This window comes from Rhinopithecus roxellana, chromosome 9 (assembly GCF_007565055.1).
Source record: "Rhinopithecus roxellana isolate Shanxi Qingling chromosome 9, ASM756505v1, whole genome shotgun sequence".
Lineage (NCBI taxonomy): Eukaryota > Metazoa > Chordata > Mammalia > Primates > Cercopithecidae > Rhinopithecus > Rhinopithecus roxellana.
This window is the reverse complement of record NC_044557.1, coordinates 62,333,468-62,357,099: the sequence shown is the minus strand read 5'-3', so window position 1 is coordinate 62,357,099 and position 23,632 is coordinate 62,333,468. Positions and strand designations below refer to the sequence as shown.

General features: G+C 39.9%; 1 protein-coding gene and 1 non-coding gene across 2 annotated transcripts in view; both read left to right on the top strand.

The window, feature by feature from the left end:
* The window catches only part of STK3 (serine/threonine kinase 3), a 352,058-nt gene extending 333,083 nt beyond the window's left edge, over nucleotides 1-18,975 (top strand). Inside the window, exon 11 of the mRNA XM_010385616.2 lies at nucleotides 17,603-18,975. Coding sequence (XP_010383918.1) covers nucleotides 17,603-17,761 — 159 coding nt within the window. The 3' untranslated portion in view covers nucleotides 17,762-18,975. The remainder of the gene's footprint in view (nucleotides 1-17,602) is intronic.
* LOC115899753 lies at nucleotides 3,795-3,901 on the top strand. Its single transcript, XR_004059364.1, has one exon. It is a non-coding gene; the product is annotated as a U6 spliceosomal RNA (small nuclear RNA).
* Nucleotides 18,976-23,632: the final 4,657 nt, after the last annotated feature.

Here is a 23,632-nt window from a genome sequence, read left to right as displayed (position 1 = left end):
CCAGACCCTGTTTGCCTGTGTATCAGCAGCAGAGGTTGCAGAAGATAGAATATTGCTGAACAGCAAGTGTACCTGTCTGATTCTTTCTTTGGAAGCTTCCTCTCAGGGGTGTACTCCACCATGTGAGGTGTGGGGTGTCGGTCTACCCCTAGTGGGGGATGTCTCCCAGTTAGGCTACTCAGGGATCAGGGACCCACTTGAGCAGGCAGTCTGTCCGTTCTCAGATCTCAACCTCCATGTTGGGAGATCCACTGCTCTCTTCAAAGCTGTCAGACAGAGTCGTTTGCGTCTGCAGAGGTTTCTGTTGCTTGTTGTTGTTGTTGTTGTTGTTGTTGTTGTTGTTGTTGTTTAGCTGTGCTCTGTCCCCTGAGGTGGAGTCTACAGAGACAGGCAGGCCTGCTTGAGCTGCTGTGAGCTCCACCCAGTTCGAGCTTCCCAGCAGCTTTGTTTACCTACTTAAGCCTCAGCAATGGCAGGCGCCCGTCCCCCAGCCTTGCTGCTGCCTTGCCGTTAGATCACAAACTGCTGTGCTAGCAATGAGGGAGGCTTCGTGGGCGTGGGACCCTCCCAGCCATGTGTGGGCTATAATCTCCTGGTGTGCCCGTTTGCTAAGACCCTTGGTAAAGCACAGTATTGGGGTGGGAGTTACCCGATTTTCCAGGTGTTGTGTGTCTCAGTTCCACTGGCTAGGAAAAGGGATTCCCTTCCCCCTTGCGCTTCCCAGGTGAGGCGATGCCTCGCCCTGCTTCAGCTCCCGCTGGTCGGGCTGCAACAGCTGACCAGCACCGATTGTCCGGCACTCCCTAGTGAGATGAACCCAGTACCTCAGTTGAAAATGCAGAAATCACCTGTCTCCTGTGTCGCTCGCGCTCGGAGCTGGAGACTGGAGCTGTTCCTATTCGGCCATCTTGCCCCACCCTGGTTCTATTTTATTATTAACCTAAAAACTGAATTTTATTAAAGAGAACTAGCCTTAAACACACTAAAGCCATTTCCAGATCAGTTATTCCTTTTTATACATTTGTTCGGTAAATGTATAGTAAAACTTACAATGTATGAATATTTTAAAATTATTACGTTTACTGAGTTGACTGACCCCATTATAAACTCTGAGAAGCATGAATCAGATTTGTTACTCCAACACTGAATTGATTTTGGAACTAGTAAACCAGTGTATAGCTGTGGTAATACAGCTACTTTGTGTTTTAAGTATTATAGAAAGATGGCAAGTGACATTTCTTTCCTATATATAAAAAAAAAGTAACAGATTTACCACAAACTCTGATCCATAAACATAATTCTGAGGTGATTTTCCTTCCTTTTCATAAAGATTTTCAGGAAACCTGATTTTAATGAAGGAAACTTTTGTCAAAATATACTGATATTAGGAAGTTCAACTTTTTCTTCTAATATCCTTATTAGCTCAAAAAACTTTTAATTTGGATTCGCATTTTAACAGGATAAAATCTCACCCCAATTCAGCAGGAAGCAGTTAGAGTGGTCGTCAGCCAGCCTCCCCAACAGCACTTAGGTTTTCCTGTTGAGAGGGGGCACTGAGAGACAGGACTAGCTGGATTTCCTAGGCCGACTAAGAATCCCTAAGCCTAGCTGGGAAGGTGACCGCTTCCACTTTTAAACATGGGCCTTGCAACTTAGATCACACTCAACCAATCAGATGGTAAAGAGAGCTCACTAAAATGCTAATTAGGCAAAAACAGAAGGTAAAGAAATAGCCAATCATCTATTGCCTGAGAGCACAACAGGAGGGACAATGATCGGGATATAAACCCAGGCATTCAAGCCAGCAATGGCAACCCCCTTTGGGTCCCCTCCCTTTGTATGGGAGCTCTGTTTTCACTCTATTTCACTCTATTAGATCTTGCAACTGCAAAAATAAAATAAAATGAAAGGATAAAAACTATGATAGTACAGGGTCATTTAAATCACTGTGAGTCTCTTTAGCTGGTTTGTGAATCTTTTTACTACTAAGGCATTGAGCAGTTGCAGCACTGTTTTTCGAGAGATTGAAAAGGCCGCTTCTGTCACATTTTCTTTCCAAAAGCATTTTCATGCCTGTGGGAGGCTTGATAGCTAGAGAAACACCAAGTGTTAAATACGTGTTATTAGGGCTTAATCAAAGCCAGAAGTTTGTCTATAAATCATGCCTACTATCTAAAAAGTGAAAATTTTTGCCACACAACCTCACCTTTTTTTTGTCTATATGACACCATAATTTAGAGCTACTTAGAAACCTACTGATATTACTGTTCTATTAACAAAATGAGAAGAGTCTCTGACCACAAATGCTTAGTGTGAGTGTTATTTTCTGTTGGACACTATCTGAAAGATAGTAAGATCAGGGAGAAAACCTTCTTTCCCTGGATAACCTACTCCTCATCAAGGGTTTCAGTTACAGCTTAAATGCTGATACTTCCCTAAGTCTGTATCTTTTGCTTGGATCTCTCTCCTCACCTCCAAACCCTGAATTACAATCCATATCTGATGTCTCCACCTTGGTGCCTTGTTCATAGCTCAAACTCACCAGTACTAACATTAATTTCATTAACTGCCCTACCTTATTAATAGTATCAATCTCTACCCCATTACCGAAGCTTGAAGTCAGAATCATCCTTAACCCTTCCTATTTTCTGACCCTTTATAATCAGTCACTCAACAAAAACAACCCTACCAATTCTACTTTCAAAGATCTCAAATCCTTCTCTTCTTAATCTCCACTTCCATTGTCTTGGTCCAAGCCTAACCTTCTCACTAGATTGTTGTGGTAACCTACTAATGGATCTTCTTGCCTCCATTTTTTTCTCCCATGGTAATCCATTTCCTATACCTGCTACTGGAGATATTTTTCTAAAGTTCATATGTGATCACATCACCATTTATGCTCAAAATGACTTAGCATTTCTTTCTTGTCACAGAAGTTTGCAGCAACACACATAAGGCCCACAGCAACCTGGCCTTGCTCTCTTTTTCCTGACTCATCTTCTATTCATCTTCCTGCATGAATCCTTCTCTAATCCCAGCAGTCTGCTAGATATCTCTAAAGATGCCAGACAGTCGTGTACCATATATGTTTTTACTCATGCTGTTTTCCTTCTCTATCCTGTTTCCCATTTTATCATCTTACTCATCCTTCAGTGAGTTAGCTGTGTATGGGCCTGTCTTGCTAGCTAGATTGCAATCTCATTGTGGGAGGTAGAGTGTTTTACTCATCTCTGAACCTACTATGCTTGGTCTGTAGAAAAATCTCAATAAATATGTCAGTGAGTACTTTGAAGTTCTCTGACAGCCCACCTGAAGACCTAGCTATATATGTAGCTTATGCAGAAGTCAGATTTCCTGTAAACTCAACCTTATACAACCACAAAACTGAAATCAGATAGTTGTAAAATAAATACAAAACTAGAAACAGGTTTAATGAGCTTCAGCACTAAGGCCATGCTCTGTCTTTCCTCAGACAGCTTCAGGATTTCACTCACAACCTATTCTTATTTGGGGTAATGCCTTATGAGGTTGTTTAATTGCTTTTCTGGTTCCCAGTAGATGAACATACTTGCTATAGAGATAGGAAGGGTATATGTTCAATGATGGCCATGAAGAGGAGCTGACAGAAAAGCCAAAAAAGGAGTGAGAAATTTAATATGTAACACAGATTATTAATAAAAGTAGTGATAACTCACTATCAAGGAAAGACCGTCTCCTTATGTCCTCTGCTTAGAAAGAAGGCAGTATATTCTGTGGAACACTTTAAAAAGATTTTCTGTTCAAAAAAATTGACAGTGTTCACTTCAGCAGCACATGTACTAAAATTGGAATGAAAAACTGAAGATTAGCATGGCCCCTGTGCAAGGCTCACATGCACATTTGTGAAGCATTCTATATATTTCTACCCAAATTAGAATGAACCAGAAAAACAATTCTGGCAATATGACAAAGCAGGGTTCTATAACACCCCTGAAAAGATCACACTAGCTGTCCAGTAATTGATCTAAACCAAGATGAAATCTTTGAAATACCTTTTTATGAACAATTCAAAGGTGGATTATTAAGCTACCAAAGGAGATAACAAGAGAAAGGTGAAAAACAACATAAAGAAGTTTGAAAAACTATTCAGGATGTGAATGAAAATTTTTCTAAAGAGATATAGATATTTTAAAGAAAAACTAATCAGAACTTCCAGAGTCAAAAGACACATTTAAAGAATTACAAAATGCAGTGGAAAGTTTTAACAATAGGCAAAGTAGAAGAAAGAATTTCAGAGCTCAAAGACAAGGCTTTCAAATTAACCCAATCAGACAAAAATAAAGAAAAAAGAAAAGAAATGAACAAAGTATCCAAGAAATATGGGATTATGTAAAATGGCCAAACCTAAGAATCATTGGTGTTCCTGAGGGAGAAGAGAAAGCAAAAAGTCTGGAAAACTTACTTGAGGAAATAATTGAGGAAAACTTCCCTGGCCTTGCTAGAGATGTAGATATTCAAATATAAGAAGCTCAAAGAACTCCTAGGAACTATATGATCCAGCAATTCCACTGCTAGGTGTGTATCCAAAAGAAAAGAAATCAGTATATCAAAGAGAGAACTGCATCCTGTGTTTGTTGCAGCACTATTTATAATAGCTAAAATTTGGAAGCAACCTAAGTGTCCATCAAAATATGAATGGATAAAGAAAATGTGGTACATATACACATTGGAGTACTATTCAGTCATAATAATGAGATCCAGTCATTTGCAACAACTTAGGTGGAACTGATGATCACTATGTTAAGTGAAATAAACCAGGCATAGACAAACATTGCATGTTCTCATTTATTAAGTGTTTTAATCTAAAAATCAAAACAATTGAACTCATGGACATAGAGAGTAGAAGAATGGTTACCAGAGGCTAGGAAGGGTAGTTGGGTGGTGGGGCAAGGAAGGCAGTGACGGGGAGGTAAGGATGGTTAATGAGTATTAAAAAAAAATAGAAGGCCGAGGCAGGCAGATCACGTGAGGTCAGGAGTTTGAGACCAGTCTGGGCAACATGGTACAACCCCATCTCTACTAAAAATATAAAAGTTAGCCAGATGTGGTGGCACATGCCCATAATCCCAGCTGCTTGGGAGGCTGAGGCACAAGAATTGCTTGAACCCAGGAGGCAGAGGTTGCATGAGCCAGGATCATACCACTGCACTCCAGTTTGCATGACAGAGTAAGACTCTGTCAAAAAAAAAAAAAAGAAAGAATGAATGAATAAGACCTACTATTTGATAGCACAACAGGGTTACTATAGTTAATAATAACTAATTGTACATTTTAAAATAATTTGAAGAGTGTTACTAGATTGTATTCGAAGGATAAATGCTTGAGGAGATGGATACCCCATTCTCAATGATGTGCTTCTTTCACATTGCATGTCAGTATCAAAACATTTCAGGTACCCCATATGTACCTACTGTGCACCCACAGAAAAAGTTTTTTAATTAAAAAAGAACTTCTAGGAGATTCTTTGCAAAAAGGACATCACCAAGAGCAGTGAGACAAAAGCGTTAGGTAACCTGTAAAGGAAAACCTATCAGACTAACAGCAGACTTCTCAGCACAAACCTTACAAGCCAGAAGGGACTGGGGTCCTATTTTTAACCTCCTTAAACAGAAAACTGTTAACTAAGAATTTTGTATTGAGCAAAACTGTTTCATAAATGAAGGAGAAATAAATTCTTTTTCAGACAAGCAAATGCTGAGAGAATTTGTCACTACCAGAGCATCCCTACAAGAAATGCTAAAAGGGGTTCTAAATCATGAAACAAAAGGTAGATAATGCACCAGAATAGAACTTCTTGAAAGCATAAAACTCACAAGGCCTGTAAAACAATAACACAACGAAGAAAACAGAGTATCTGGAAAACAACCAACGTGATGACTGGAACAGTAACTCACATTTCAATATTAATGTTGAATGTAAATGATCTAAATGCTCCACTTAAAAGATACAGGTTGGCAGAATTGATAAAAAATTACAAACCACATATCTGCTGTCTTTAAGAGACTTACCTAACACATAAGGATTTGTATAGACTCAAAGGGGTGGAAAAAGATATTCTATGCAAATGGAAGCTAAAAGTGAGCAGGAGTAGCTAATCTTTTTTTTTTTTTTTTTTTTATACTTTAAGTTCTAGGGTACATGTGCATAACGTGCAGGTTTGTTACATATGTATACTTATGCCATGTTGGTGTGCTGCACCCATCAACTCGTCAGCACCCATCAATTCATCATTTATATCATGTATAACTCCCCAATGCAATCCCTCCCTCCTCCCCCCTCCCCCCTCCCCATGATAGGCCCCAGTGCGTGATGTTCCCCTTCCCGAGTCCAAGTGATCTCATTGTTCAGTTCCCACCTATGAGTGAGAACATGCGGTGTTTGGTTTTCTCTTCTTGTGATAGTTTGCTAAGAATGATGGTTTCCAGCTGCATCCATGTCCCTACAAAGGACGCAAACTCATCCTTTTTTATGGCTGCATAGTATTCCATGGTGTATATGTGCCACATTTTCTTAATCCAGTCTGTCACAGATGGACATTTGGGTTGATTCCAAGTCTTTGCTATTGTGAATAGTGCCGCAATAAACATACGTGTGCATGTGTCTTTGTAGTAGAATAATTTATAATCCTTTGGGTATATACCCAGTAGTGGGATGGCTGGGTCATATGGTACATCTAGTTCTAGATCCTTGAGGAATTGCCATACTGTTTTCCATAATGGTTGAACTAGTTTACAATCCCACCAACAGTGTAAAAGTGTTCCTATTTCTCCACATCCTCTCCAACACCTGTTGTTTCCTGACTTCTTAATGATTGCCATTCTAACTGGTGTGAGATGGTATCTCATTGTGGTTTTGATTTGCATTTCTCTGATGGCGAGTGACGATGAGCATTTTTTCATGTGTCTGTTGGCTGTATGAATATCTTCTTTTGAGAAATGTCTGTTCATATCCTTTCCCCACTTTTTGATGGGGTTGTTTCTTTTTTTCTCGTATATTTGTTTGAGTTCTTTGTAGATTCTGGATATTAGCCCTTTGTCAGATGAGTAGGTTGCAAAAATTTTCTCCCATTCTGTAGGTTGCCTATTCACTCTGATGGTAGTTTCTTTTGCTGTGCAAAAGCTCTTTAGTTTAATTAGATCCCATTTGTCAATTTTTGCTTTTTCTGCCATTGCTTTTGGTGTTTTAGACATGAAGTCCTTGCCCATGCCTATGTCCTGAATGGTACTACCTAGATTTTCTTCTAGGGTTTTTATGGTATTAGGTCTAACATTTAAGTCTCTAATCCATCTTGAATTAATCTTCGTATAAGGGGTAAGGAAAGGATCCAGTTTCAGCTTTCTACTTATGGCTAGCCAATTTTCCCAGCACCATTTATTAAATAGGGAATCCTTTCCCCATTTCTTGTTTCTCTCAGGTTTGTCAAAGATCAGATGGCTGTAGATGTGCGGTATTATTTCTGAGGACTCTGTTCTGTTCCATTGGTCTATAGCTCTGTTTTGGTACCAGTACCATGCTGTTTTGGTTACTGTAGCCTTGTAGTATAGTTTGAAGTCAGGTAGCGTGACGCCTCCAGCTTTGTCCTTTTGACTTAGGATTGTCTTGGCAATGCGGGCTCTTTTTTGGTTCCATATGAACTTTAAAGCAGTTTTTTCCAATTCTGTGAAGAAACTCATTGGTAGTTTGATGGGGATGGCATTGAATCTATAAATAACCTTGGGGAGTATGGCCATTTTCACGATATTGATTCTTCCTATCCATGAGCATGGTATGTTCTTCCATTTGTTTGTGTCCTCTTTGATTTCACTGAGCAGTGGTTTGTAGTTCTCCTTGAAGAGGTCCTTTACATCCCTTGTAAGTTGGATTCCTAGGTATTTTATTCTCTTTGAAGCAATTGTGAATGGAAGTTCATTCCTGATTTGGCTCTCTGCTTGTCTGTTACTGGTGTATAAGAATGCTTGTGATTTTTGCACATTAGTTTTGTATCCTGAGACTTTGCTGAAGTTGCTTATCAGCTTAAGGAGATTTTGGGCTGAGACGATGGGGTTTTCTAAATATACAATCATGTCATCTGCAAACAGGGACAATTTGACTTCTTCTTTTCCTAACTGGATACCCTTGATTTCTTTCTCTTGCCTGATTGCCCTAGCCAGAACTTCCAACACTATGTTGAATAGGAGTGGTGAGAGAGGGCATCCCTGTCTTGTGCCAGTTTTCAAAGGGAATTTTTCCAGTTTTTGCCCATTCAGTATGATATTAGCTGTGGGTTTGTCATAAATGGCTCTTATTATTTTGAGATACGTTCCATCAATACCGAATTTATTGAGCGTTTTTAGCATGAAGGGCTGTTGAATTTTGTCAAAAGCCTTTTCTGCATCTATTGAGACAATCATGTGGTTCTTGTCTTTGGTTCTGTTTATATGCTGGATTACGTTTATTGATTTGCGAATGTTGAACCAGCCTTGCATCCCAGGGATGAAGCCCACTTGATCATGGTGGATAAGCTTTTTGATGTGCTGCTGCATCCGGTTTGCCAGTATTTTATTGAGAATTTTTGCATCAATGTTCATCAGGGATATTGGTCTAAAATTCTCTTTTTTTGTTGTGTCTCTGCCAGGCTTTGGTATCAGGATGATGTTGGCCTCATAAAATGAGTTAGGGAGGATTCCCTCTTTTTCTATTGATTGGAATAGTTTCAGAAGGAATGGTACCAGCTCCTCCTTGTACCTCTGGTAGAATTCAGCTGTGAATCCATCTGGTCCTGGACTTTTTTTGGTGGGTAGGCTATTAATTGTTGCCTCAATTTCAGAGCCTGCTATTGGTCTATTCAGGGATTCAACTTCTTCCTGGTTTAGCCTTGGGAGAGTGTAAGTGTCCAGGAAATTATCCATTTCTTCTAGATTTTCTAGTTAATTTGCGTAGAGGCATTTATAGTATTCTCTGATGGTAGTTTGTATTTCTGTGGGGTCAGTGGTGATATCCCCTTTATCATTTTTTATTGCATCTATTTGATTCCTCTCTCTTTTCTTCTTTATTAGCCTTGCTAGCGGTCTGTCAATTTTGTTGATCTTTTCAAAAAACCAACTCCTGGATTCATTGATTTTTTGGAGGGTTTTTTGTGTCTCTATCTCCTTCAGTTCGGCTCTGATCTTAGTTATTTCTTGCCTTCTGCTAGCTTTTGAATGTGTTTGCTCTTGCCTCTCTAGTTCTTTTAATTGTGATGTTAGAGTGTCAATTTTAGATCTTTCCTGCTTTCTCTTGTGGGCATTTAGTGCTATAAATTTCCCTCTACACACTGCTTTAAATGTGTCCCAGAGATTCTGGTATGTTGTATCTTTGTTCTCATTGGTTTCAAAGAACATCTTTATTTCCGCTTTCATTTCGTTATGTACCCAGTAGTCATTCAGGAGCAGGTTGTTCAGTTTCCATGTAGTTGAGCGGTTTTGATTGAGTTTCTTGGTCCTGAGTTCTAGTTTGATTGCACTGTGGTCTGAGAGACAGTTTGTTATAATTTCTGTTCTTTTACATTTGCTGAGGAGTGCTTTACTTCCAATTATGTGGTCAATTTTGGAATAAGTGCGATGTGGTGCTGAGAAGAATGTATATTCTGTTGATTTGGGGTGGAGAGTTCTATAGATGTCTATTAGGTCCGCTTGGTGCAGAGATGAGTTCAATTCCTGGATATCCTTGTTAACTTTCTGTCTCGTTGATCTGTCTAATGTTGACAGCGGAGTGTTGAAGTCTCCCATTATTATTGTATGGGAGTCTAAGTCTCTTTGTAAGTCCCTAAGGACTTGCTTTATGAATCTGGGTGCTCCTGTATTGGGTGCATATATATTGAGGATAGTTAGCTCTTCCTGTTGAAGTGATCCCTTTACCATTATGTAATGGCCTTCTTTGTCTCTTTTGATCTTTGATGGTTTAAAGTCTGTTTTATCAGAGACAAGGATTGCCACCCCTGCTTTTTTTTGTTCTCCATTTGCTTGGTAGATCTTCCTCCATCCCTTTATTTTGAGCCTATGTATGTCTCTGCATGTGAGATGGGTCTCCTGAATACAGCAGACTGATGGCTCTTGACTCTTTATCCAGTTCGCCAGTCTGTGTCTTTTAATTGGAGCATTTAGTCCATTAACATTTAAGGTTAATATTGTTATGTGTGAACTTGATCCTGCCATTATGATATTAACTGGTTATTTTGCTCGTTAGTTGATGCAGTTTCTTCCTAGCCTCGATGGTCTTTACATTTTGGCATGTTTTTGCGATGGCTGGTACCGGTTGTTCCTTTCCATGTTTAGGGCTTCCTTCAGGGTCTCTTGTAAGGCAGGCCTGGTGGTGACAAAATCTCTAAGCATTTGCTTATCTGTAAAGGGTTTTATTTCTCCTTCACTTATGAAACTTAGTTTGGCTGGATATGAAATTCTGGGTTTAAAATTCTTTTCTTTAAGAACGTTGAATATTGGCCCCCACTCTCTTCTGGCTTGGAGAGTTTCTGCCGAGAGATCTGCTGTTAGTCTGATGGGCTTCCCTTTGTGGGTAACCCGACCTTTCTCTCTGGCTGCCCTTAAGATTTTTTCCTTCATTTCAACTTTGGTGAATCTGGCAATTATGTGTCTTGGAGTTGCTCTTCTGGAGGAGTATCTTTGTGGAGTTCTCTGTATTTCCTGAATTTGAATGTTGGCCTGCCCTACTAGGTTAGGGAAGTTCTCCTGGATGATATCCTGAAGAGTGTTTTCCAACTTGGTTCCATTTTCCCCCTCACTTTCAGACACCCCAATCAGACATAGATTTGGTCTTTTTACATAATCCCATACTTCTTGCAGGCTTTGTTCATTTCTTTTTCTTCTTTTTTCTTTTGGTTTCTCTTCTCGCTTCATTTCATTCATTTGATCCTCAATCGCTGATACTCTTTCTTCCAGTTGATCGAGTCGGTTACTGAAGCTTGTGCATTTGTCACGTATTTCTCGTGTCATGGTTTTCATCTCTGTCATTTCGTTTATGATCTTCTCTGCATTAATGAGTCTAGCTGTCAATTCTTCCACTCTTTTTTCAAGATTTTTAGTTTCTTTGCGCTGGGTACGTAATTCCTCCTTTAGCTCTGATAAGTTTGATGGACTGAAGCCTTCTTCTCTCCTCTCGTCCAAGTCATTCTCTGACCAGCTTTGATCCGTTGCTGGCGATGGGCTGCGCTCCTTTGCAGGGGGAGATGCGCTCTTATTTTTTGAATTTCCAGCTTTTCTGCCCTGCTTCTTCCCCATCTTTGTGGTTTTATCTGTCTCTGGTCTTTGATGGTGGTGACGTACTGATGGGGTTTTGGTATAGGTGTCCTTCCTGTTTGATAGTTTTCCTTCTGACAGTCAGAAGGACTGTCTGTTGGTCTGTTGGAGATTGCTTGAGGTCCACTCCAGACCCTGTTTGCCTGGGTATCAGCAGCAGAGGTTGCCGAAGATAGAATATTGCTGAACAGCGAGTGTACCTGTCTGATTCTTCCTTTGGAAGTTTCCTCTCAGGGGTGTACTCCACCCTGTGAGGTGTGGGGTGTCAGACTGCCCCTAGTGGGGGATTTCTCCCAGCTAGGCTACTCAGGGGTCAGGGACACACCTGAGCAGGCAGTCTGTCCGTTCTCAGATCTCAACCTCCGCGTTGGGAGATCCACGGCTCTCCCCAAAGCTGTCAGACAGAGTCGTTCGCGTCTGCACCGGCTCCCGCTACTTCCCCTGTTGGTCTTCAGCTGTGCGCTGTCCCCAGAGGTGGAGACTACAGAGACAGGCAGGCTTCCTTGAGCTGCTGTGAGCTCCACCCAGTTCGAGCTTCCCAGCGGCTTTGTTTACCTACTTAAGCCTCAGGAATGGTGGGCGCCCCTCCCCCAGCCTCGTTTCTGCCTTGCGGATGGATCGCGGCAGACTGCTGTGTTAGCAGTGAGGGAGGCTTCCTGGGCGTGGGACCCTCCCGGCCAGGTGTGGGATATATTCTGGTGTGCCTGTATGCTTACAGCGCAGTATTGGGGTGGGAGTTACCCGATTTTCCAGGTGTTGTGTGTCTCAGTTCCCCTGGCTAGGAAAACGGATCCCCTTCCCCCTTGCGCTTCCAGGTGAGGCGATGCCTCGCCCTGCTTCAGCTCTCGCTGGTCAGGCTGCAGCAGCTGACCAGCACCGATTGTCCGGCACTCCCTAGTGAGATGACCCCAGTACCTCAGTTGAAAATGCAGAAATCACCGGTCTTCTGTGTCGCTCGCGCTGGGAGTTGGAGACTGGAGCTGTTCCTATTCGGCCATCTTGCTCCGCCCCAGGAGTAGCTATTCTTGTATCAGATAAAACAGAATTTAAAGCAACAACAGTAAAAAAAAAGATGAAGAAGGACATTATATAATGATAAAAGGATCAATCCAACAAGAAGATATTGTCCTAAATAAATATGCATCTCACTCTTGAGCTCTGAGATTCATAAAACAATTGCTGTTAAATCTAAGAAAAGAGATAGGTGCAACCCAGTGGTAGTGGGGGAATTCACCACTCCACTGGCAGCACTAGACAGATCATCGAGGCAGAAAGTCATTGAAGACAGGACTTAAACTGCACTCTAGAACAAATGGACATAACAAATATTTACAGAGCATTCTACCCAAGAATTGCAGAATATACATTCTTCTCATCCAACATGAAACATTCTCCAAGATAAACCATATGATAGGCCTAAAACAAGTCTCAATATGTTTTTAAAAATCAAGTTGTTTCATAGTTCTGCATGGCTGGGGAGGCCTCAGGAAACTTATAATCATGGCGGATGGTGAAGGTGAACCAAGCTTGGACCTTCTCACATGGTGGCAGGAGAGAGCAGAGAGCAAAGGGGAAAGAGCCCCTTGTAAAACCATCAGGTCTTGTGGGAACTCACTATCATGAGAACAGCATGGAGGAAACTGCCCCCATGATCCAATCACCTCCCACCAGGTCTCTCTGTAGACACATGGGGATTATAAACCAAGATTATGGAGATTACACTTCAAGATGAGATTTGGGTGGGGACACAGCCAAACCATATCATTCTGTCCCTGGTTCCTCCCAAATCTCGTCCTCACATTTCAAAATACAATCATGCCTTTTCAACAGTCCCCCAGTGTGTTAACTCATTCCAGCATTAACCCAAAAGTCGAAGTCCAAAGTCTAATCTGAGACAAGGCAAATCCCTTCCACCTAGGAGCCTGTAAAATCAAAAGCAAGTTAGTTACGTCCAAGATACAGTGGGGGTACAGGCATTGGATAAATGCTCTTTTTCCAAATGGGAGAAATTGGCCAAAACAAAGGGGCTACAGGCCCCAGGCAAATCTGAAACCCAGCAGGGTAGCCATTAAATTTTAAAGTTCCAAAATGATTTCCTTTGACTCCATGTCTCACATCTGGGTCATACTGATGCAAGAGGTGGGCTCCCATGGTCTTGGGCATCACTACCCCTGTGGTTTCGCAGGTTACAGCCCTCCTCTCAGCAGCTTTCACAAACTGACGTTGAGTGTCTGCAGCTTTTCCAGGCATCTGGTGCAAGCTGTGGATGGATCTACCATTCTGTGGTCTGGAGGAGAGTGGGTCTCTTCTCACAGCTCCACTAGGGAGCACCCCAGTGGGGACTCTTTATGAGGGCTCCAATCCCACATTTCCCTTCTGCACTGCCCTACCAGAGGTTCTCCATGAGGGCCCTACTCCTGCAGCAAACTTCTGACTGGACATCCAGGCATTTCCATTACATCCTCTGAAGTCTAGGCAGAGGTTCCCAAACCTCAGTTCTTGACTTCTCTGCACTCGCAGGCCCAACACCACATGGAAGCCACCAAGGCATGAGCTGAAGCCATGGCCCGAACTGTACCTTGGCCCCTTTTAGCCATGACTGGAACTGAAATGGCTGGGATGCAGGGTGCCATGTCTTAAGGCTGCACAGAGTAGCAGGGCCCCTGGGCCTGGCCCATCAAACTATTTTTCCTTCTAGGCCTCCAGGCCTGTGATGAAAGGGGCTGCTGGCAAGATCTCTGACATGCCCTGGAGACATTTTCCCCATTGTCTCGGCTCCTCATTACTTATGCAGATTTCTGCTGCAGGCTTGAATTTCTCCCCCAGAAAATGGGTTTTTCTTTTCTATCACATCATCAGGCTGCAAATTTTCCAAACTTCTGTGCTCTGCTTCCCTTTTAAATGTAAGTTCCAATTTCAAACCATCTATTTGTGAATCCATAAAACTGAATGCTCTTAAGAGCACCCATGTCACATCTTGAACACTTTGCTGCTTAGAAATTTATTCCACCAGATACCCTATCATCTCTTTCAAGTTCAAAGTTTCACAGATCTCTAGGGTGGCGGCAAAATGCCACCAGTCCCTTTGCTAAAGCATAGCAAGAGTGACCTTTGCTCCAGTTCCCAATGAGCTTCTCATGTTCATCTGAGATCACTTCAGCCAGGGCTTCATTGTCCACATCACTAACAGCATTTTGGCCAAAACCATTCAACAAATGTCTAGGAAGTTCCAAACTTTCCCACATCTTCTTATCTTCTTTTGAGCCCTCCAAACTATTCCAACCTCTGCCCATTACCCAGTTCCAAAGTCACTTCCACATTTCCAAGTATCTTTATATCAGTGCCCCACTACCTCAGTGCCAGTTAACTGTGTTAGTTCATTTTCACACTGCTATAAAGAAACACCCAAGACTGGGTAATTTATAAAGGAAAGAGGTGTATTGACTCACAGTTCCATGTGGCTGGGGAGGACTCAGGAAATTTACAATCATGGTAGAAGGTGAAGGTGAATGTGAAGCAAGCCTGGACCTTCTCATGTGGTGGCAGGGGTGAGCAGAGTGAGAGTGAAGAAGGAAGGGCCCCTTATAAAACCATCACATATTGTGAGAACTCACTCACTATCACCAGAACAGCATGGGGGAAACTGCCCCCATGATCCAGTCACCTCCCACCAGGTGTCTCCCTAGATACATGGGGATTATGAGGATTATAATTCATGATGAGATTTGGGTGGGGACACAGCCACACCATATCAGTAAAGTCTTAGGTTACAAAATCAGTGTGCACAAATCAGTGCACTACTGTACACAAACAGTGATCAAGCTGAGACTCAAACCAAGAACTCAACCTCTTTTACAATAGCTGTAAAATAATTAATAATAATAAATTACTTAGGAATATACTTAGCCAAGAAGATAAAAGATCCCTACAGGGAGAACTACAAAACACTGTTGAAAGAAATCATACATGACACAAATGGAAATAAATCTGCTGCTCATGGATTGGAAGAATCAATATTATGAAAAAGACCTTACTGCCCAAAGCAGTCTACAGATTCAGTCCTTCTCCTATCAAAATACCAACATCATTTTTCACAAAATTAGAAAAAATCCTAAAAGTCATATAGAACCAAAAAAGAGCATATGTACATACATATGTGTGTGCACATGTGTGCTTGCATGTGTGTGTATGTGTATGTGATACTGAGACAAAGTTTTATCACTTAAAGGACTAAGATTTAGGTATTTCATTAATTTACTTACATGAACACCTAATTCCTTAATAATGTTAGATAATGGTTCTCTAATATCACAGACCTGTTTTTCACAAATTTTACGTATTGAAAATATAAAAATCTGTTAAAGGAAGAAAATTTTTCTTCTAAGTAGCTTCTTTCTCTGAGTTCATTCTATTACTGCAATACAATATTTATAAACTTATTGGCAGTTTGCCCCAGTAAAAGTAGTACAAGATATTTACAGGAATAACTTAAATCAGAATTGAAGTAATGATAATTGTTTGCTTTATATAATATGTTAGTTCTTCTAATCTTAGAGTAACCCACTCCTTTGGGTCATGTATTCTTATTTGTGTTTATCTATCTACCTTTATGTCATGTTATTTGCAGTATAGTAGGATAGTTTCTTGGTGTATGTACAGTCTCTGAAGTCTAAATATGTTTTGGAATATCTAGGGACATGAAACTCATGCATAAAAATCAATTATAAAATAGTACATGATTTAGAATCAAATACTAAATTGTGTTGTTTAAATTATGAGTGTTACATAGAAATTTAGAAATGGGAAAGATTAACATCGGCTGAAATAGAGATGATATTGAAGAACACACAAGTGGAATTGGATCCTACGTAGACATAGTTGGGTGTGTCTTTCTTGGGAAATGTGGTTGTGTGGTATACATTGGCCTTTCAATGTGGCCATTACTGATGTGTACAGTTCAAAGTTTGGAGTTTCCCTGTTTGTCTTATTCTGTATCCCCGCAGCAATTTGAACAGCACCGAGCATGTAACAGATGCATGATCACTACTTGAATTAAAAGTCAATGAAGAAAGTGTATAATAATACATATTATATATAAATGTATCTTTTATAGCATAATATTAAAAGCTAGGTTCTTTCATGACATATGACTACAAAGTAACAGGGCTGATTATTAATATACATACCAGAACTTCTTATGTACTGAAGTGAGTGGCGTTCACCTTCAAAGTCATCATCATGGAAGCCTGCATACTCTTCTCCATAACACTGTCATTTCTCAAAATATTTTTGGAACTCCTTTTTTGAATTTTCTTCAGAGAGTCTGTGACTCATTCTTTTCAGTATCCTCAGAGTCTTTTTCAGCTAAGAGTGAATTTGGTTTTTGAAAGCAGAAGTCACGATAGGGCCAGGGATGGCAAGTAAAAGGATCTGCTGGGACATGCTACTTTGGATGACTATAAGTAATGAGTATTTTTCTTCCTTGACTCATAAAATAACCAAAGACAGTTATCTTTTTAAAACAAAAAGTAAGTTGCAAGTTTTATTTTAAAACCAAGCCTTAGCTGGGTGCAGTGGCACATCCCAGCTACTGAGGAGGTCGAGGGAGGAGGATCTCTTGAGCCCAGAAGCTTGAGGCTAGCCTGGGCAACATGGTCTCAAAAAAATAAATAAATAAGAAGAAGAAGAAGGAGGAGAAGGAGAAACAAAATCTGGATTACTCTTCCATAACTGTCCTACTCCAGAATTGATCATGGCTTCCTACTTTTGGGGCCCCACCAGGCCTATTCAGCCTTACTTCCCACCACCTACCACAGTCATCTTCTTTATTAAGCATTTGGTAAAATGGAGGATAGAATGGTTAATTTAACCTTTATTCAGTCTTGTCATGTTCTTGGGTGATCTCTGCAAGTGTTCATAATTATTGTAGCACTCAGTAGCTGGCAAAGATGTAAGAAGTTAGAGTGAATACACCTGGAACGTATTCTGAAAATCTGTTTGTTGGCAGTGGTGGATTTGTCTTTGTACCTTTTTACAAATTCCATCAGCATATTTTTCTCATTTGCCCTTTACTAAAGGCAGATGATCCAATTGTTTCATTGCAGAATACTTGAGGTTCTTGCAAGATATGACCTCTGGGTTCTTCAAGGAAGAAATTCCTGTTTTAACTGTTGAACCATACTTCAAAGATGATGTAAAGAATTTGCTGAAATATTTATGTTAAAACTCATTAGACATTAATGTGTTGTGGATAATTTCACTATATTGATATCTTTGTCTGTTTCTATATCTAGTTGAAAAATCTAAGTTTAGAAGAACTGCAGATGCGGTTAAAAGCACTGGACCCTATGATGGAACGGGAGATAGAAGAACTTCGTCAGAGATACACTGCGAAAAGACAGCCCATTCTGGATGCGATGGATGCAAAAAAAAGAAGGCAGCAAAACTTTTGAGTCCAATTTCCTCTCTGTTTTTAACTATTCTGGAGACCAAGAAACCACTAGGAATTGAAGGAATATTTGTATATTTTTAATCCTAAGATTTTGCCCTACAATTAGTCAGAGGTCAAAAACTGACAATGGTACATGCCCAGGTAAATTCCCAAAAGGCAGAATTGACAGTTGTATCTGCTGTGCATTCAGTCTCAGATGAGGAGAACAAAAGAAATGTATTCTCTTGTTCTGTCAGCTGCATATCAGCAATAAAACTGTGTTTTGAAATGGAGGCTGCGTTTAGAGACCTTGAAAATCCAAAGCTATTGTTTAATTGTGCAGCACTGAAGGGCTTTATGTTACAATATTCTTTATTCCTATCTAGTATACTAGTCTATTTATTGTATCCCCTTAGGTAAACTTATTTATTTATGCTATTTTGCTTTGTTTTGTTTTTTAAGGACAAGATCAGGATAGCTTTGGTGAAGGTAGGGTCATATTAATATGATGATAATGTGCAACCAAATTATACTTTCTGCAGGGAGCTATGGGGTACATTCCTTGATTTCCAGGATAGTTTTCCAATAGGAAAGTAGTAATGGCAATAGTTCTCAAATGGGCTAGGCCTTTTTTATATCGAAGCAATAATTCCATTTTTACCCTTTGAAATTTTGTTTAATTTTTTGATTTTTGATGTTTGGTACAAATAGAACTATATATATTTAGGTAAAATAGATCTATCGTGTTTAAAACCAAAGAAATCAGTGGAATCCTTGCACAAAAAAATATGATAAATATTTTTTAAAAAAAATAAATGTAACTTGTTAATATTGTTTTATGTTTTATGTGTAGATTTAATAGCTGAACTGATTCAAACTGTAATAAGCTCATCAATTTCATTTCTATGAAAATGTGCTCTATTGTCACAGGATGTTTCTGTTGATTTTATTCATTTCCTGGGAATTGGTAAACATCATGTGCCTGATGATAACCCAGTAGCAAAAACATTTGTACTGAGTGGTACAAGCCTTGGGGACTGAAAAAAAAAAAAAAAAAAAGATTAAAACCATTAAAAAGAAATTCATTTTTACGCCGAATGAACATTTGTATGATTGCATTGGGACCAGTCATTTCCTAAGCTACATATGGCCATCTTGACAGTGTTTTTTCTTTTGTGTGTTTAATTATTATATGTAAATCATAAAGACAAATAAATTTCACTGTGCCACCCAGCACATTTCGTTTCTGTATCTTTGTTAAAACTCATGACCTGGACTCTACGTTTTCCAAGCAAGGGACGTATATTAGTTAGGACAGGCTAGATTATGCAGTGCTGACAACCCTCACCCTTCAGCGGCTTCACATGATACAGGTTATTCCTCACTCTTGCTCCAGGCCCACCCCAGGTTGGCAGGGCGCCCTGCTCCTGTCATCCACACCCAGCGACCCGCTGACAGGGCCTCAACCATCTGAGATATCTGTGGTCACCACAATAAGGAGAAGGGGAGCTGGAGAGTTTCATACTAGCTCCAGCCAGCAGTGACACATGTCTGGTTGGCCACAACCCAGTATTCAGAATTAGTCACATGGCCACTCCTAACTTCGAGGGAGTCAGGAAGAGTAGCATCACCACATAGCTGGAGGGGAGAGAACAGGAAAAGCTGATGAGTTCACTAATGTCTGTCACAGAAGGTGTATTGTCTCTGGAAAGCTTCCATTCCTTTTTTAAAATGATATTTGTAGCCTAGGTAATGCCTCAAAGTGTCATTTGTCTCTACCCTGTGGAGCCCTTACAAATAATAGATTGTATAATTGGATACAAATTATAAGATTATAAAAAGTGATAAGTATGAAACATATAAAGATTATTTAAAAATGAAGAACTGAATTTACAATATATGCTTCAGCAGATCTATACTGGAGTCTGTTGGGGACAGTTGTGTGGGTCGATCAACTGAAACACCCTGCCCTTTTTTCTTTTCCTAATTATTTTTCTTTTTACTAACCTGTTCGATACCTTGCCTGATTTGATGGAATCAAATGACTGATTTGCTGTCATCCAGGCAAAACCACTTACATGACATGGACAAGAAACCTATGAAGATGATTTCTCTTCAGTTTGCTAAATTAGAAAATGTATGCAAATTAATTCAGTGAGGCCTGTTAACCACTCTTAATTCAGTCTCAATAGTCCTCCTCTTAATATGTCAGATGTTCCAATCACATTGCAATTTTCTGCAGTTAGACTTTATACCCTATTATATCTATGTCTATTTAAGTATATGTACACAAATACATATATTTAAGAGAATTAACAGGAATGGGCATTGTTTTATTTTAGAGTCCTAGGAAGCTCCAAAACATTTTAGGATGACCTACTTTAAAATTTTTCCTATATTCTTACTCTTTGCCCCTACCAGTCAAAGGAATTTAAGATATGTTTTGAAGAATCACAAGCAATGAAAGAAATCTGGCTGGTCTCAGTGGCTCCTGCCTGTAATCCCAGCACTTTGGGAGGCCGAGGCGGGCAGATCCCTAGGTCAGGAGTTCGAGACCAGCCTGACTAATGTGGTGAAATCCCGTCTCTACTAAAAATACAAAAATTAGCTGGGTGTGGTGGCACGCATCTGTAATCCCAGCTACTCAGGAGGCTGAGGCAGGGGAATCGCTTGAACCCAGGAGGCAGAAGGTTGCAGTAAGCCAAGATCGTGCCACTGCACTCCAGCCTGGGCGACAGAACAAGACTGTCTCAAAAAAAAGAAATCAAGTCTAGGCCAGGCTTGGTGGCTCATGCCTGTAATCCCAGCACTTTGGGAGGCTGAGGCCAGCGGATCACCTGAGGTCAAGAGTTCGAGACCAGCCTGGCCAACATGGTGAAACCCCGTCTCTACTAAAAGTACAAAAATTAGCTGAGCGTGGTGGTGGGCACCTGTAGTCCCAGCTACTTGGGAGGCTGAGGGAGGAGAATCGCTTGAACCCGGAAGGCGGAGGTTGCAGTGAGCCAAGATCACACCACTGCACTCCAGCCTGGGCAACAGAGTAAGGCTTTGTCTCAAAAAAAAAAAAAAAAAAAAAAATCTTCAAGTCTAGTTAAGCCTTGATTAATCATGATGCTTAGGAAAGAGAGTTTTCTAGTTATTTTAATGAGTTTAAGAAGAAACCTATTTTAACCCTGGTTGCTGGGAACTTTCCAAAACTAGGTAAGTGTACTTTTCTGCACACGCCATCCTTTAACAAATACAGTATCGTGAATGTAACTGAAGCTAGTGAGTCAGGGTTTCATCTTGCTGAAAAGCTAGCATCATTGTATATATTGTCCTGTAGTTGATAAAGTTTTTTCTTTGGTGTAATGAACTTAGATGACTCATTTCTACAGACTTACAATACACTTAGCTTATTTTAGCAGAAACAGTTTCATGTTCAAAGTATGAGCTAATTTGATAAACACTGGAGAAGAAAGTGTATTCAAATGGATTTCAAAATAATAACACCTGTTATTCGGGGCACTTACTATATGCCAGACACTTTGATAAACAACCTTAAATACATTACTTACCTGCTGTTATATTTTTCCTCTGCTTATTTACTGAATCGCCTCCCCAGTGTTCAAAATCACACTCTACTCACTGAAGGATGTGTAGTTCTGTAACAGAAATTATATAATACATTAATAAGATGTTTTTAACTTAGTCACCGGAAATCTTTTCAAATTACTGATTAGCATTCAATAGAATTGCTATTTTCATTTCCTATCCTGTATGTTAAAGATTAATGATTAAAATAAATCCTGAAAATACTAGTGACATTTCTAAGTAGAATATCATTAAAGAAAAATAATTGAAGTTATATCGCATTACTAAACCATTATTAGGCATAGACATTTAATTAGATCTTTCATCAAAATGCAATTTTGGAGTACCAGGTTTTTTTTGTTTTTTGTTTTTTGTGGCATGAAAGACTAGGAATCTGGAATATAATGAGAACAGTTTTTCTTTGCCATTTGGGCAATGTGATGAGACCTGGACCCAAGGAAGTTTTACAGACCTTGGTTGGGCAGTCTCATGCCACTGAGTGGTGACTTCCAGAGAGTCAAGTCAGTTTTGCCCTGTTCCATACAAACAACCTTCAACCTCAGCCAACTACCCTCTACTTCCTTTTGGGGTCCCAGAAAGACTCTAAGAGGGAAAGCAGAGGACCAGCTCAATTCTTCCACCAACCTTGGAAAAACAATTCCAACTTCATGCTCTTCTCACACTGGACCACATCATTAGCCAGACTCCTTGCCACCACTTCCTTCACTTGATAAAGCTACCTAAATAAAAATTAGGGTTTTTAAATCACTTTTCTGCTCACAGAATTTTGCCAAGTTGAGAATGAACTCTGTCTTCTGGTATTCAAGACCTGCAATAGGCCTCAATTGATGTTTATGAGCTTATCTCCATTATTGTTTTATTTGAGCCCTTTCCGCCAACAAACTGAACTGCTTCCAAACTCTCTATATAATTATTTTATTTGTGGGTTGTAAAGTTCCTGATGGCAGAGACTTGGTGTTTATCCATCTTGTTTCCCCACAATACATGCCAGTATATTAGATATAATTTGGTATTAAAGTTTCATCGAACGCTGTGAGCTCAAACAAAAAACAAACTGTCATTAATCATACAGGCTGTCTTTCTCCTTGGCATCCACATAATCACCATAACAACAATAATCATTTTGTGAGCATCTACTAAGCCATGCACTTTTGATACACCATCTCAACCTCCACAACAAGATGCATATTCCTTTTAGTGAAAAAGAAAGGGAGGACTGAAAAGAAAGAACTGCAGAGATTAAATGAGGTCACACTGCTAGTTAACGCCAGTAGCGGCCTTACACTCCCTTCTGTCTCTAAAATCTTTGTATTTCCACTTGACCACATAGCCTAATAAACAGGAGGTCTGGCTTTAGAATGTTAGGGTTGCTGAGCCTGCTTGCTGATGGCTCTTCAGTTATAACTTAGGACCATTGTTGACTGACTTTACCTCTTTCACATTTCAGTGAAATCTATATTTTCTGAAATGACTTCCTTCCCACATGTAGAAAAAAGATGCAGGGTGCATGTATTCAAGCTTCCAAGATGAGTTGTACAAATACACTTTTTTCTTTTATTATTTTAGGATATATGTGGTGTTCTTGTGCCTTGAAATCTATGTTTTGTTGTATATGATAATGTATTATATTCTTTCCCTTATTGGTATTGTTTTGATAATGATTGCTTTAGAGAAACATTAGTCAGCATGGTGGAAGGAGCCTGGCATCAGAAATTAAATGATCTGGGTTCAAATCTCAGTTGTTCTTTTGGACTTTTGTTGTCCTGGGCAAAAATTACCATTTAATCATTCTGTGTTTCAACATCTTCATCTGTAATACAGCAATTAAGAAGATCAAATGTTCTAGGACATGTAAAATATTTAGCAAAGTTCTTGACATATGACATGTAAGTAATAAATTTAAAAAAACTTTTAACCCTTTTTAGTTTAGTGCCATGTTTTTGCAAGAATGAAGAAGGGAGCGTTCTGTTCCTTGTTAAGCAAACTGATTGTTACTTCTAAAGTGAATTAGAGTCACCTAGAACCCAATGAGGCCTTCTCTTAAGGGCCTGACCTACTCTCTGGTGGTGATTTGCACTGAGGAAAATCTATCATGCTCAATTTTTTAAAGTATTCTCTTTATACGCAGAGCAGAGAAAGTTGTATATCTTAGTCCACTTTGTGTTGCTATAATGGAATACTTGAGACTGGATAATTTATTGAATACCTGAGACTGCATAATTTAAAGAAAAGAGTTTTAGACACAACACCCAAGATGGCCGAATAGGAACAGCTCCAGCCTCCAGCTCCCAGCGTGAGC